General features: G+C 43.1%; 1 protein-coding gene across 1 annotated transcript; it reads right to left on the bottom strand.

Moving 5' to 3' along the window:
- Nucleotides 1-2,219: 2,219 nt before the first annotated feature.
- Nucleotides 2,220-13,627, bottom strand: Cox5a (cytochrome c oxidase subunit 5A). The gene is given in 5 exon segments (NM_145783.1): nucleotides 2,220-2,356; nucleotides 2,976-3,099; nucleotides 4,408-4,529; nucleotides 5,679-5,795; nucleotides 13,528-13,627. Coding segments are annotated over 4 exon segments (441 nt in total). The 5' UTR covers nucleotides 13,616-13,627; the 3' UTR covers nucleotides 2,220-2,356; nucleotides 2,976-2,985.
- Nucleotides 13,628-15,183: the final 1,556 nt, after the last annotated feature.

Below are 15,183 nucleotides of genomic sequence, written 5' to 3'. Positions count from 1 at the left end.
TTTATAAAACTATCCTACCTCAGTTAATGAATGGCCCACAACAGCAGTGCTCAACCTGTGGCTCATGACCTCTGTGGTGGGGATGGGGGTGTGGGGTGGGATGGTTGTCAAGTGAGCCTTTCATGTGGATTGCCTAAGACCATCCAAAACCAGATATTTATATTACAATTCATAACAGTAGCAAAATTGCAGTTATTAAGTAGCAATGAAAGTAACTTCATGGTTGGGGGTCCCAGCATCAGGAAGGTTGGGAACACTGTTCTATAGTCTAAAGATACCCTCCTCTTCTCACCAAGTCAACCTTCAGCCTATTTATACTCCAAGGACCTTCCTCGGGAACCCTCTCCTTGCAGCTTCAAACTTGAACTCCCTTCTCATTAGCCTCGCTCTTCTTACCGTCCATCGGCTCGGCCTCCTTCCCTCCCCACTGCTTTCCTTCAGCTTGCCCTCTCCTGTTTGTTGCTCTGTTGGCGGTGCTGGCATGTGTGGTACAGGAGGCAGTCAATGTCTATAGCATGAAGACTATTACAGCATTGCCTTATACACAAGTGTATCATATCGTGGTAGACAGATGCAAGCTTTGTTTTCTCCTTGGCTCCATCCATGGCCATGAGGAAACAGACCATTTTTTTTCCCCCCGGAGCTGAGGACCGAACCCAGGGCCTTGTGCTTGCTAGGTAAGTGCTCTACCACTGAGCTAAATCCCCAACCCCGAAACAGACCATTTTAATAAGTTTGTGTTCATCTATAATAAGAACCTGGATGGTTGTGGTGGTTCACACACCTATAATTCTAGCACTTGGGAAGTAGAGGCAGGAAGATTAGGAGAGCTTTGAGGAAAAAAAAAAAGATCCTTTCTTCCCGCTCCAGTGGTAAAAAGGCCAAACATATGACAGTTAAGTAAAATTACCTTTGGGGTCTAAGGATTAACAATACCCTACCCCAATTCTTGAGGCTTTAACTAAAACGACACTTCCTTTAATGCCTTTTATGTTTATAGTACCTGAATGTATATTCATAGAACTTTTAAATTTGCTATATTAGGGAGTTGTTGTTTAATATTTTTTGGTATCCCTCTAAGGACAGGACATCAGCATGAGTCCCTGGGATGAGTCATCTAAATTATATCTGGAGGAAACAAAGCACTGTGTGTGAACATGAATAGTATCTGGAGGAAACTAAAGAGCAAGGCACAGGGTTATGTTACAATACTTCTTCTCCCTCTCCTCCCTCCTCTTCTTCCTCCTCCTCCTTCATTTGAGACAGGGTTTCTTTGTGTATCCCTGGCTGTCTGGAAATTGCTCTATAGACCAGGCTGACCTCAAGAGGTTCACCTGCTTCTGTTTCCCAAGTGCTGGGACTAAAGGTGTGCGCCACCACCACTTGACCAATTCTACTTTTTTTTTTTTTTTTTTACTTACTTACTTATTTTATGTATGTGAGTACATTGTAGCTGTCTTCAGACACACCAGAAGAGGGCATTGGATCCCATTACAGATGCTTGTGAGCCACCATGTGGTTGCTGGGAATTGAACTCAGGACCTCTGGAAGAGCAGTCAGCGCTCTTAACCAATGAGCCATCTCTGCATCTCCCCAATTCTACTTCTTAACCAGGGAATGAGAGGTCTTCTGGTAGGGGATCAAATTTTATTAAAGGTGAGAATAAAACTATACCATAGTAGATTTCATGGCTGGACAAGTGCATGGGTTTGATGTACATCTTAAAAACAACAAAAACCAAACTTACTAAAACTCCTGGCGTAGCTTTAGAACACAGGCATCTACATTTCACTTAATACTGTTTGCCTGTTATAGTAACACAACTGTACTGGTGTCACCCAGACCTATAAGCAAAAAGCAGTGAGAAACGTCCCAGTATTATGGAGCTCCTAAAGTAACAAGGCTGTTTTCTTAGATCTTTCAAGGGATAAACCCAATTCTCTAGTCTTTAACCTTAATCCCAGCAAGGACAAATGCTCTGACATCTGAGCTAGCACAGGGCTGCTGAGAGTAGGCAGAGCAGAGCTGGCCGCTGCACAGCACTTTCCAGCTCACCTTGCTGACTTTGTCTTTAAGACTCTCTATGTAGCCTCTGGCTGGCCTCAAACTCATGGGATCCACCTGTCTTTGCCACCCAAGTGCTGGGATTAAAAGTGTGCCAACATGCCCAGACCAACCTCTGCTTCTCAATGCAAAAAATGGCATAGGATACCTACTTTCGGGTCAAACTCATTTCCCTTTATTAAAGTCCAAGTTACATGGTTTGATACGCAAAGGAAAATTTGTTCAAATAAAACATTTCCAGGCAACTGTTTCAATCAAGTAGCAATAGCAGTTAAGTCCTTGGGAAGCCCATCTGCAGAGAGGGGAGAAAAAAAAAGAGCACAGAATTAGTCAGCAAAAGTGCTAAAATGAAGATATTTTACTTAAAATGACCTATGGAACTACAGCCCCAGGAAATCACCTCCACTCTGGAGCACTTTCTGCTTTTAATACTGGCCAGTCAACTTACAAGGGCCTCACTCTGTAGCCTCTTCATCACTTATACCACTGGTACTCAGCCTTTTTTCTCTAATCAGAAAAGTTTAAAGCCAGGTAATCCTAGCAGTCAGAACAACAAGGACAGTCAGGATAGGAATTTCAGAGCTGATCAAGATGGCTGAGCAGGTAAAAACACTTGCTGCCAAGCCAGGCAATCTGAGATGAATCCCCAGGACCCACATGGTAGGAGAAAACTGATTCATACAAAATGTCTTCTGGATTCCACACAGCTACCATGGCACACACAGCGCGCACACACACACACACACACACACACACACACACACACACACACACACACACACACACACACACACACACGACAGAGCTGCTATCATCCCACCCTTTACACACACACACACACACTCAACAGAGCTGCTATCATCCCACCCTTTAAACTGATTCCTTGCTTCAGTCAGGGACATGCTACTTACCGAAGGGAGTTTACACTTTGTCAAGGCCCAGTTCCTCTGGAGTGGAGATTCCCAATTCATTTAAAGTTGGTCTAAGTTCCTGGATGACATAGGGGTAGATTTCCTTATGAGGTCCTGCTTTGTCCTGTTGGCAATGAGAATAGTCTCTGTTAACAAATGAAACTAGGGGCTGGGCAGATGGCTCAGCGGTTAAGAGCACTGACTGCTCTTCCTGAGGTCCTGAGTTCAAATCCCAGCAACCGCATGGTGGCTCACAACCATCTGTAATGAGATCTGATGCCTTCTTCTGGTGTGTCTGAAGGCAGCTACAGTGTACTCATATACAATAAAATAAAATCTTAAAAAAAAAAAAACCCAATGAAACTAGAAAAGCCTTTAATCACTTGTGCAGGGCTGGGATCAGAACTCAGCGGGTAGTATGCCTGTCAAACACTCAGGAGGCCTTTCAGTTGATCCTCAGAACTACAAAACCAGTGGTGTACTCCTCTAACCTAGCACTTCAGAATTAGAGACGGGAGGAAGAGAAGTTCAAGGTGGTAATGACAGAATTTTGAAAAGATGATTAAACATGCCTGTCAGGCATCAGAAAAATTAAATTAACACAAGGGAAATTTTTTAAACTTGCTTTTAATTTAAAGGCCTAACTGAATTAACTACCAGTGCTGAGTGGATTGATAGCTTACAGAATCCTTAATTATCTTAGTCATTACAAATAAGTTATTGTCACTTTCCCATTATAAACCTTAAAGCCTTTATCTTATATACACAATTTTTTAAGATTTATTTATGTTTATGTGCATTGGTGTTTTGCCTGCATGTATGTCTGTGTGAGGGTGTGGATACCCTGGAACTGGAGTTACATAAAATTGTGAGCTGTCATGTGTGTGCTGGGGACTAAACCCAGGTTTTTTGGAAGAGTAGACAATACTCATAAACAGAGAACCTCTCCAGTCCCCTATTATCCATTTTTTTAAAATTTTATTTGCATTGGTGTTTTGCCTGGATGTCTGTGTGAGGGCGTCAGATCCCATGGAACTGGAGTTACGACTGATACTTGTGAGCTGCCTCATGGGTATTGGGAACAGAACCCTGGAACCTCTGAAAAAGCATCCAGTTAAGAGTGTCAGCAGCTCTTAGCAATTGAGCCATCTCTGCAACCTTGTTTGTTCATTTGTTTGTTTGAAAAAAGACAGGCTCTCACTATACTGTAGCCTTAGTTGTCCTAGAACTTACTATGTAAACCAGGCTGACCTCAAATTCTGAAGACCACCTGCTTCTGCCTCCCAAGTGCTGGAATTAAAGGCAAGGCTTTTTATAGGCCATGTTCTTTCATGGATAGCTACACTTAAAAGATACTGTGTGCTAAGGCCAGACCAGTGTCCACAAGTGATATGGCCCACCTATTCTTTAACAACCTTAGCATCATACTGACCTTAACAACCTCCAAGATGCGAACAGCACTAGCAAAATCATTTAACCGTCTACATGCCCTCAAAGCAGCATCAATGATTTTGGGCTCAGGAACCAGATCATAGCCAACAAGTGTATTCATCCCTGTCAAGTTAAAAAAAAAAAAAAAAAAAAAGTTCACATTATCCTGAAATATCCTTCTTTGTACACTAAAATGTTGTTATGTATCTCCTTACTCTCCATGGCTTAACTCTATATTCTTAGTGAATCACGGACTTGTGACCTCATCTGTTTGGGCCACTATTATCTGTAAAATGAGAGTCTGCCTGTAACAAACTATTAAGAGCATAGTGAATCTTCCACAAAGAATCAGAATTATGCAAAAGTTTTGAGATTAAAGGAAAAACCTCAGAGCTTTAGGCTACAAGCCTAACTGTTAATACAATATAGAAATTCTGAATGGCTTAAAATAAACGGTATTGAAAAATCATCTAAAAAGAACCAGAAGGATGCCTACGAAGAGATAATGAGGCCCAAATGACGACATTAAGAATCATTATAGAGAAACATTAGTGTACAGACTTATAAACATTCAACCAGAAAATGATTGGGCATGATTACTTCTGTGGCTGCACAAAATGACACATCATGAAAATTGAAGACGTGATGAAAATGCAGAATTGCTGTTCTTTTCATACATCAGTAAGACCTTCAGGTTTTTAAGTAAGAATTTCCCCAGCTGCAGGACCATTACATTCCGGCAGAGAAACTAAAAGCACTTGGGATGCTGGCTTTTATTATTGTAAACTATTTGAACAAAGAATACATCACAGTACCAATCACACCCACAGCCATATTGCTACAGATTGTTGATCTAAGATTACTTTGTTCCTGCTCAAATGACTGCTCATCTAAATTATCTGAAAGGCACAAAAGTAGTAACTCTGCCATTACACACCCACCAGTGCAGAGAACAGCATCTCACAACAGAGTTCTCTGGCTCAAATGTCAACAGTGCATGTGTTCTCTCCTTCTTTCTTCCCAGTTCTGGGGACCAGACCCAACACCTATGCATGCCAGACAAGAGCGCTATCACTGACTACCATACTCCAGGCTGCTGTCCAGTTAAAACTCAGTTTGCACGAAACATTATAGAAGTTGCAGGCTTTTCTAACTGCAAGCTGTGTGATCATCACCAACTCACACAATATGTTTTCAAACTAGTTGCTGTCAATAATAGTGGAGATAACTCATATTTACACATGCAAATAGGTACATCTATGTTCCGATTACCTTTACGCAACTCCCAGGCATCAATGTCTGGCTTGTTGAAGTATGTCACCCAGCGAGCATCAAACTCCTCATCTGTCTCATGTGACCCATGAGAATAGCAGCGAATGGAACAGACAGCTACAAAGGAAAAGAACAATGACTTCAATAGTCAAGACCATTCTGAAGTGTGACTGCTCTATCCTGTCCGTAACACAGTCATTGGCAGGAAGAAGAGTGGAGAACAACAGATGAGGCCAAAACGTACCAAGAGTGCTTGACACATGTTGTCTAGTGCAGTAAGTTGTCTTTTTGTTCATTTTTGAGACAGATTTTGCTATGTTGCCCGTGCTGATTTCAAGGTTAGCCTACACTCTAAGTGAATCTGGGCTACAGAGTGAGACTGCCTCGAAAAGGAAGAAAACAAATCTTAAATACTAACCAAAGTAAAACAAATAGTATTGTATATCTAGGTGTGATGGCGCATTCCTATAATTCCCAACATTTTGTAAACTTAAATACTTTTTTTTAAAAAGATTTATTTATTTATTATATATGAGCACACTGTCACTGTCTTCAGCCACACCAGAAGAGTGCATCGGATCCCATTACAGATGGTTGTGAGCCACCATGTGGTTTCTGGGATTTGAACTCAGGACCTCTGGAAGAGCAGTCAGTGCTCTTAACCACTGAGCCATCTCTCCAGCTCCCATTTTGGAAACTTAAGCAAGAAGAATGAGCTCAGCCTGGGCTGCTTAGCAAAAACCCTGTCTCAGGCCAGTGAGATCCCTCAGTATTTTTATAAAACCAATTGCTGCACAAACTTAATGACCTGAGTGATTCCTAGAACCCACATGCAGGCAGGCCAGTGAGGTTGTCCACTGACCCCCATATGCACATCATGGCATGCACAGAGCTGCAGCCACACTCAACAGTGAGTTTGAACTCTGGGTCTGTGTGATGTTTGTGCATGGTTATAGTCACACAAATGCAGGTACCCTTGGAAGTCAGAGGTACTGGCGTTATAGGTCACAGAGCTGGCGTTACAGACCCTTGTGAGTCTTATGATCTTAGTGCTGGGAACTGAATTCAAGCAGTACTCTGAAGAGCATTAAGTTCTCCTAACCAATGAGCTATTTCTTCAGCTTCTAATGTGAATCTTAACCTTAACATGGTAACTGATAGAAAAGGAGAAAACTAGAAGCAGACAAAAACATATGACTATTTTAGGAAAAGGAATATAAGAGCAAATGAAAGCATCCTCCCTTGAGTAACACCATTTATACCTTGAACAAAATACCAGCCATGAATCCCAGAAGATCACAGCCTAAGTCCCAATTTTCAGAGATAAATTTTCTCTACAACCCTGGTTCCAAACAAACTGGATCACATGTATAAATGTGACGAAAGTGTCTGAACTTCTTTGACAAGAAAAAAGGTCTTGGGGTTGGGGATTTGGCTCAGTGGTAGAGCGCTTGCCTAGCAAGCGCAAGGCCCTGGGTTCGGTCCCCAGCTCCGGAAAAAAAAAAAAAAAAGAAAGAAAGAAAAGAAAAAAAAAGAAAAAAGAAAAAAGGTCTCCAGACCTAAATGTATCTGACACTTAAACTTAATTAAGACTCCATGTATACTGTGTCTCAGAAGACTAACACATTTTATACACTACAAAGCAGAGACTGCAATGACCCTCTATCTCCTGCTTACCTACAAGTTCTAAGTCAGCTGCCTTTTCCAAAAAACTAGAGTTATCCAGAGTAAGGACCAGAGTACTGAAAGTTCAATGTCAAAGACTGCTTAGTGATTTCTTTTTTCTTTTTGGAGCTGGGGACCAAACCCAGGCTACCACTGAGCCAAATCCCCAACCCCAGTGATTTCTTATCAAGTTAAAACACAGCTACCATAAAATCCAGTCATTTTCCTCCTAGATATTTACTCAAGAGAAATCTGTGTGTGTGTGTGTGTGTGTGTGTGTGTGTGCGCGCGCGTGTATAATTTCCTCCTAGAGGTAAGTTGTTTGATTCCCCTGTCCCCAGCTTGGCTTGTTCTTTAACTCTGGGTTAATGTTACCTTCACCTTCAACCTGGAAAAGTGTTTATAACAGCCAAATCCTTTTGCTTACACCTAGGTGTGGATTTGAGTGCTAGCTTTGTTCTCCAACTGTAAAAACATACAACCAGTAACTGCAAATTCAAGGCAAAGATGATCATGCCCTTCAGTGTCTTGATTACCCATTCCTAGAAGCCAAATCACAAACTCTTAAATGAAGGGGAAGAAAAATAAGAAAATGCTAGCTATAGAGACTCATGTTTGTAATACTAACACTTTGGAAGTTGAGGCCAGCCTGGCCTACAGAGTAAGATCCAAGCTCAGAAAATATAACAAACAAAAATAACAAGAAATAAGCAAAGCAATCCTTAGCTACATTAATCTCTGCACTCAAGAAGCAGAGGCAGGAGCTCCATGAGTTCTAGACTTGGCAAGGTTACATAGCAATACCTAGTTTCAGAAACAACAATAACAAAACCAAAGCAGACAAACAAAAAGACCCACTTGGTATACACACCCACACACCCTGTTACACAACAGCAAAAACCAGCCTATCCCATGTTCCACAAAGTTTAAATTATATATGGGTAGAACTTACTCTATTAGTTAATGACCTGTCCTTAGTCATCCCTCCCACAAATAAAACACAATGTTTTATTTGTATATAGAGATAATAGGTTTTATTGTTCTCTCAAGAGAACATCTCCCAATGTATTGAAGGCTAGGCTGAATGCTCCATCCTCCCCATCTGCTTCAACCTTCCAAAAGCTGGAACTGTTATCAGATCCAGCTCTTTCTCCCACACATAACTAATACTTTGTTTTTTAGAGAAATTATACAGGTACCAACCCCCCAACACCATTACTTCACTTCCTAAGTGAGTTTGTGCAGTGGCACATGCACACACAAGTGTTTTGAAACTTGCTGTGTATGTTCAGGATGACCCTAAGGCTGGAGAGATGGCTCAGCTGTTAAGAGCACTGTCTGCTCTTCCAGAGGTCCTGAGTTCAATTCCCAGCAACCACATGGTGGCTCACAACTGTCTGTAATGAGATCTGGTGCCCTCTTCTGGCTTGCAGGTGGAATGCTGTATACAGGATGACCCTGAACTTTCCTGCCTCTACCTCGCAGATTACTGCAAAGTGCACACTCTGCCTGGCTGGCACTAAAAATTCCTGGCAATTATTCAATGCTTTGATATAACCTAAAGGCATCAGAGAAGGAAGAGGAGGAAAAAGGAAGTGTTAAAATGTAAATGTTTCAAAACAGTTACTACTTTTGGGCTGAGATGTAGTTTGGTTGGCTAAATGCTTACCTAGACTGCAGAGTCCCAGGGCATAGTGACTCAGATCTATAAACCAGCACCTGAGAAGCAAGAGCAGCTCAGAAATTCAGTCATCTTCTGCTATACAACTAGGCCAGCCCAGTTTCCTCCTACACAGTCACCCAAAAGGATATTTCTAACACTGCTTTTGGCATTCACTTAGAAAAAGCCAATACTATGAATTTAGAAAATAAAATACAGTAGGGGCTCATTAATCTTTTGTGTTCACATTTGGTTAAATCAGATGGTTTTCTGCTTGATAATAAATGAGGCCAAAAGATTCCAAAAATGGTGCCCTTTGGCAGAGGTAATTCTAGGAATGAGGGACAGAGGCAAATGATACACAGGGTGCATAACAAGTCTGACACCAGGGTTATCGAGGCTGCAAAGCTTAGGGCCAGACATGGACCTCAAGGACATAAGGCCACTAGCAAGCAACACCAAGTGCTACATAGGCCCAGCACTTTACCAAGAGATGAAGAAAACAAAAACCCAACTTCCACCCTCAGGGTCTTTCAAGCTCTCAGAGTAAGGATGCCAGGATTTCATAATTTCTAGGGTTGGCTAGAGTTTTATTTAAAACATTAACTTAGGAGTTTAAGGTTATCTTGAAATTCAAGGTCAGCCTACATGAGACCCTGCCCATGAATGAATGAATGAATGAATGAATGAATGAATGAATAAAAAAATCAGGGGCTGGAAAGATGGCTCAGCAGAGTTTGGATACCTAGGCCTACATAAAATGCTGGGTGTGCCTGGTGTCCCAACTATAATTCCACCCCCAGAAGACAGAGGATCCCCAGAGCAAACTGGCTAGGAAAACTAATGTCTTTTTTTTTTTTTCTTTTTTTCGGAGCTGGGGACCAAACCCAGGGCCTTGTGCTTGCTAGGCAAGCGCTCTACCATTGAGTTAAATCCCCGACCCCGGAAAACTAATGTCTTAAGAGACACTTAAGAGAGCTACAGTGGCTACAGAGTAGCCCCACCTATGGGTCTGGAGACCTTGCACACCAGATATATACATTACAATTCATAAGAGTAGCAAAAATACAGTTATGAAGTAGCAACGAAGTAACTGTAAGGTTGGGGTCAGCACAACATGAGGAACTGTGGTAAAGGGTTGCAGCACTAAGAAGGTTGAGAAACTGCTAACAGAGAACACATCCCAGCACTACCACACCCGCCCCCCACATCCCTTTTATTGGAACTGGGTTTCGACTCTGTACACCACACTGACCTGATCTTCTTCCTGGCTTCTTCAGCCTCCCTAGCTGTAAGCCATCATGTCCAGCTTCTTCCTCCTACTCCTCTTCCTCCTTCTCCTCCCATCTCTCTTGGCTGTACTGTTAGTCACTCTGTAGACCAGGATGTACTGGAACTCAAAATTCTGCCCCCCTCTTAAGTACTGGGACCAAGGGCAGGCACATGTGCTACCACACCCTGCTTGCCTTTTTCACTTTCAATTACAAAAATGATCTCATACCAATAATAAATCTTAACCTAAAAATGAAGTGAATCACAATAAACCAAGTATGTTTGGAAAATTTCTGTCAACCATGACCCGAATGTAGGACACTTGGACTCTACTTCAAAGTCTAGGTAGATAATAGGCTATAAGATACTCAGTGACAAAACTGATTAGCGTGCAGGGGGTACCGACCAATCTCCATTTTATTATTTAGCAAGGCAGGACCATATTAAGCCTTTTGCCAGGCAAGAGTTGCATTATCAAATATAAACCTCAGAGCTACCAAAAACATTATTTTAACTTTAGAAAGGCTTAAGATAACTAATTAGTATACAAGGTCACACGGCTAAAAAGGAACAGACACCATTTGCAACCAGTACTGCCCCCTTGTGGAAGTATTTAGGTATAAAGGAGAACCACCTAAAAGTCTTTGTTTCTGAATTGTACACCGGGGTGAAGAGAAAGTCTCAGAGAAAAACCAGAACTTTAGTCTATGGTTTGCTTAAATAACAATAAACCTTCGCCATTTTCCTAATCTCCTTAAAAAAAAAAAGAGAGAGAAAGAAAGAAAATTCCCCTGTTGCATAACAAATTCCCAAAGTTCAATGCTCTTTCCCCCAAAAAAAGAGAAATAAAAGGAAAAAGCAGAAATTTTCCTTTAAAAACAAATTCCTCCGTTAGGTGATGGTGCATACCTTTAATCCCAGTGCTTGGAGGCAGAGGCAGGCAGATCTCTATGAGTTCAAAGCCAGCCTGGTCTACAGTGTGGGTTCTAGGACAACCAGCAGTACACAGAGAAACCATGTATATGTGTACACACATGCACACACTCTCGGTTAAGTGTGTGTGGTGCTATGCATATAATCCCAGAACCCAGGAGGCAGAAACAGAAGAGCTGCTACAAATTTGAGGCCAGCATGAATCACACAGTAAATTCCAGGCAGGACCCCCAACTTAAAAGTCAAAAATAAAAAATCTTCTGAGATGTTTATTTATATAAAAAAAAAAGTATTTGTTGAGTTAGTAAATAAGACACAAAAAAGCATCAGGATAACTCAAATTTAACTGAGAAAGAGAAAATAGCTCTATCACTAACAGAAAGGTCAGTTCCCCAAGGTAGGCATCAGTTTCTTCTGTAAAGTATGATCAGCTCCTTGGTTTCTCTCTTTGACTTTATTTTTTATGTATGTTTTGCCTGCATGTACATTTTATGGGGTGCATAAGAAGTCAGAAGACGGTGTTGGATCCTCTGGATGTGGGCGCTGGGAATAGAACCTGAATCCTTTGCAAGGACAAGTGCTCTTAACCTACGAGCCCTGCACTCCAGAGGTTTCTTAAATGCATTCCAAAGCTGAGCGTGGTGGTACACCTGTAATCCTGGTCATTCTAGAGGAGGACGAGTCAACCACACAGCTGCTTTTGAGTCCAACCATGACTACCTAAGACCCTATCTAATCTCTTCTCGCCAAAAAGTCCTAAACTCCCTACATTTGATTCTTTTGTTGCTCATACAATATACTACAAAAAGCAAATTAAATGAAGCAAAAAAAAAAAAAACCCAAACCAAAACAACAACAACAACAACAAAAAAAAACCCCAAAAACAACAACAACAACAACAACAACAAAAACCTCTTTGGGCTCAAGTAATAGAGGAAACAATGGAGTATCTGAGGCCCTTCTTTGTGTGTGAGACCCTGTATATACAGCCAAAGCTAGACTGGAACACAAAAGAAATCCACCTGTTTTTTTTACATCCCTGTGAATGCTAGGAAACCATACCTGGCTGAGTTATTTTTATATCTACACTCTTGAACTAAATTTCATAAAACACATCACAAACCAGGATCCAAGCACAACTACTGTAAAAAAGTACAATGCTTTTGCTAGGGGTGGTGGCTCCCAACGATACTCCCTGCACTTGGGAGGCACGAGGAACGCATAATGTTACTGGCTAGCCCTTTTAATACCATTTTGAGTTTCTAGTCCAGTCTGGGCTATACAGGCCCTGTCTCTAAAATAAAATAATCCTATTTCTTTCAGGTCGAGGCTGGCCTGGTTTACAAAGAGTTCCAGGACAGTCAGGCTACATAGCTAAGACATACCAAAACCAAATAAAAGCAAAAATAAGATGTACAGTGGTACTAGTGGAGGTCTGAGAACACACCAAGTGGTAGAGCAATTATCTAGCAGTGCATGTCCCTTGGTTCCTTCTCAGCACTGGGGCTGGACAGTGATGGACACAAAGTCTCCAGATCACACTGAAGGGGAAACAAGCAACAAAACTTAATACTTCATAGTCCAGCACTGAGGCTTCTAATTTTAAACGGGTGGAGCGGGAATACACGAAGCTTTCCCATGTTTGTACACCTAGTATTCCTAGGTATTTGGTACCCAATTTTGGAAACGTTAACATTCTTACCATTAATACCTATCAACGTTCAGGCTCTCTTACAAACTCCAAGAAACCACCACACGTTTAAATTATCTATTTTAAGCGCGGGACTAGAACGTGGCTCAACAGTCCTTAAACGTGGCCGTACCCGTTATGAAGGTGACACAGAATGCCAGCAGAGAATTGCCTGATTAGGACTAAAAGGGTATTGTGTCCCACTGGGGAATCGAATTGTGTTCTAGGAAACGCAGAGGCGGGCGTCGCGCCCGGAGGCTCAATGTCACCTTCGCCAAGACGCCGTAGGCCGGCGGGAGCCACTCCCGGTCAGGTGGCTGCGGGGTCAGCGCAGGGAACGGTCACGGCCCAGAGACTGAAAGGAAGTGATGAGCCCTGTCGTTAGCGACCCGGGCAGGTCCATACACCTGACCGGTCGTGTATCCGGCATCAGGAAGTGGCGGGAGGGAGGCCCCGGGGAGTCTCCCACATAACTCCAGACGGCAGTGGATACCCTGCGGTCACCGGACTCCACTGCCGGCTTGCAGGGCAAAGGCTAGGCCGCCAGGGAGCCTGCCCTCGAGTGGCGGCGGGAGCCCAGGTCACAGCAAGGACACGCGGGCGCGGGCTGTGGCGGGAGCGGGCCTTACCGGCAGCGGGGCTGGGAGCCGAGACGGGGTGCAGAAGGCCTCGGGCGGCCGCGGCTGCGGTACAGCGACGGAGGGCAGCGGCGAGCATGACGGCGACCACAGCGCACTGGCTGGGGCTGAAGAGAAGCCGGTGTGAGCTCGCGGGCGGCACAGCAGTTCTTGGGGGCCGGACTCACGCAGCGACGCACGCTGGGCGGAGCATAAGGCCGGCCCTCTGCAGAGCTCGCGCCTACGGAAGCGGGTGGGGCACCATGCGGTCGCCGGTCACTACGGCGGCGCGTCGAGGACAAACCACGTCTGCGCCGAGTCAGTGCTGGTCCGATGACCTGGCTGGCTGTAGTGAACATTCCTGCGTGGGAGGAAAGTCAGGGCGAGCAATGGACAATGTGGATTTTGAAATCCGCCAACGGAGGAGACTATCACGAAATCGAAATGTGGCAATAATAACGATAAACTGTAATAAGAATAACCGCTTTTCCCCAGGTATTGGTGTATGCTATAATCCCAGCCCTCTACAGGCTAAGGATTAGGAATTTCAAACTCTCCTATGCATCCTGAGTCTCAGAAAAGGAATTTTTTTTCATACTGGGAGTGGCGTCTCTCAAGTCTCAGCACTTTGGAGGCAGAGGCAGAAGGAAAGGGGATTCAAGGAAGCCTGAGTCACATGATTCCCCCCTCCCATTTAAAGCCCGATTATTTAATTTTACACGTAAGGAAACCGACTCAAAAATTACTTTGTTAAGGTCTAGGAAGATAGATGGCTTAGTGGATAAAGTGCTTTCTGTGGTTCAGTAGTTAATAGTTTATTAACTTTAAGCTCTATCAGAGGACTCAAGGTTGCTTCACATTAGGTGGCTCCCAACTGCCTCCAAGCTCCAAGGGGTTCTGACATCCTCTTCTGGACACCACACGTGACCGCATGTTGTGCCACATACTCACACACATACACATAAATAAACTTTAAAAGTGAAATGGGGCTGGAGAGACGGCTCAGTGGTTAAGAGCACCGACTGCTCCTCCAGGGGTCCTGAGTTCAATTCTTAGCAACCACATAGTGGCTCACAACCATCTGTAACGAGATCTCATGCCCTCTTCTGGTGTCTCTGAAGATGGCTACAGTGTACTTAGATATAATAAATAAATCTTTTTAAAAAATGAAATGAATGCATGGATGAATAAATAAATAAGAAAAGAAAAAAATTAAGAACTGTAACTTGATTGAAAAAGTATGAATCCGTGAATTGGCTTGTGTAAATTCTTGACTTCTCTGTGCCAAGTATGGGACATATGTTAGTTGCTTTAATTTAATTTTTGATACAAGGTTTGGTAGTTTGAATAAGAATGGTTCCCATAGAGGTTGGGGATTTAGCTCAGTGGTAGAGCGCTTGCCTAGAAAGTGCAAGGCCCCAAGGCCCTGGGTTCGGTCCCCAGCTCCGAAAGAACCAAAAAAAAAGAACGGTTCCCATCCATAGTCTCATATATTTGAATGCTTGGTCATCAGAGAGTGGCACTACTTGAGAGGGATTAGAAAGTGTGGCCTTGTTGAAAGAAGTGTGCCACTGGCTTGGGGGTTTCAAAAACCCATGCAAGTTTCAGAGTCTTTCTCTGCTACCTTCAAATGTAGAACTCTTAGCTCCTTCTCCAGTACCATTCCTG

The sequence above is a fragment of the Rattus norvegicus genome, chromosome 8 (assembly GCF_036323735.1).
Source record: "Rattus norvegicus strain BN/NHsdMcwi chromosome 8, GRCr8, whole genome shotgun sequence".
Taxonomy (NCBI): domain Eukaryota; kingdom Metazoa; phylum Chordata; class Mammalia; order Rodentia; family Muridae; genus Rattus; species Rattus norvegicus.
The sequence above is the reverse complement of the archived record's forward strand: the minus strand, read 5'-3'. Positions and strand labels throughout refer to the sequence as shown.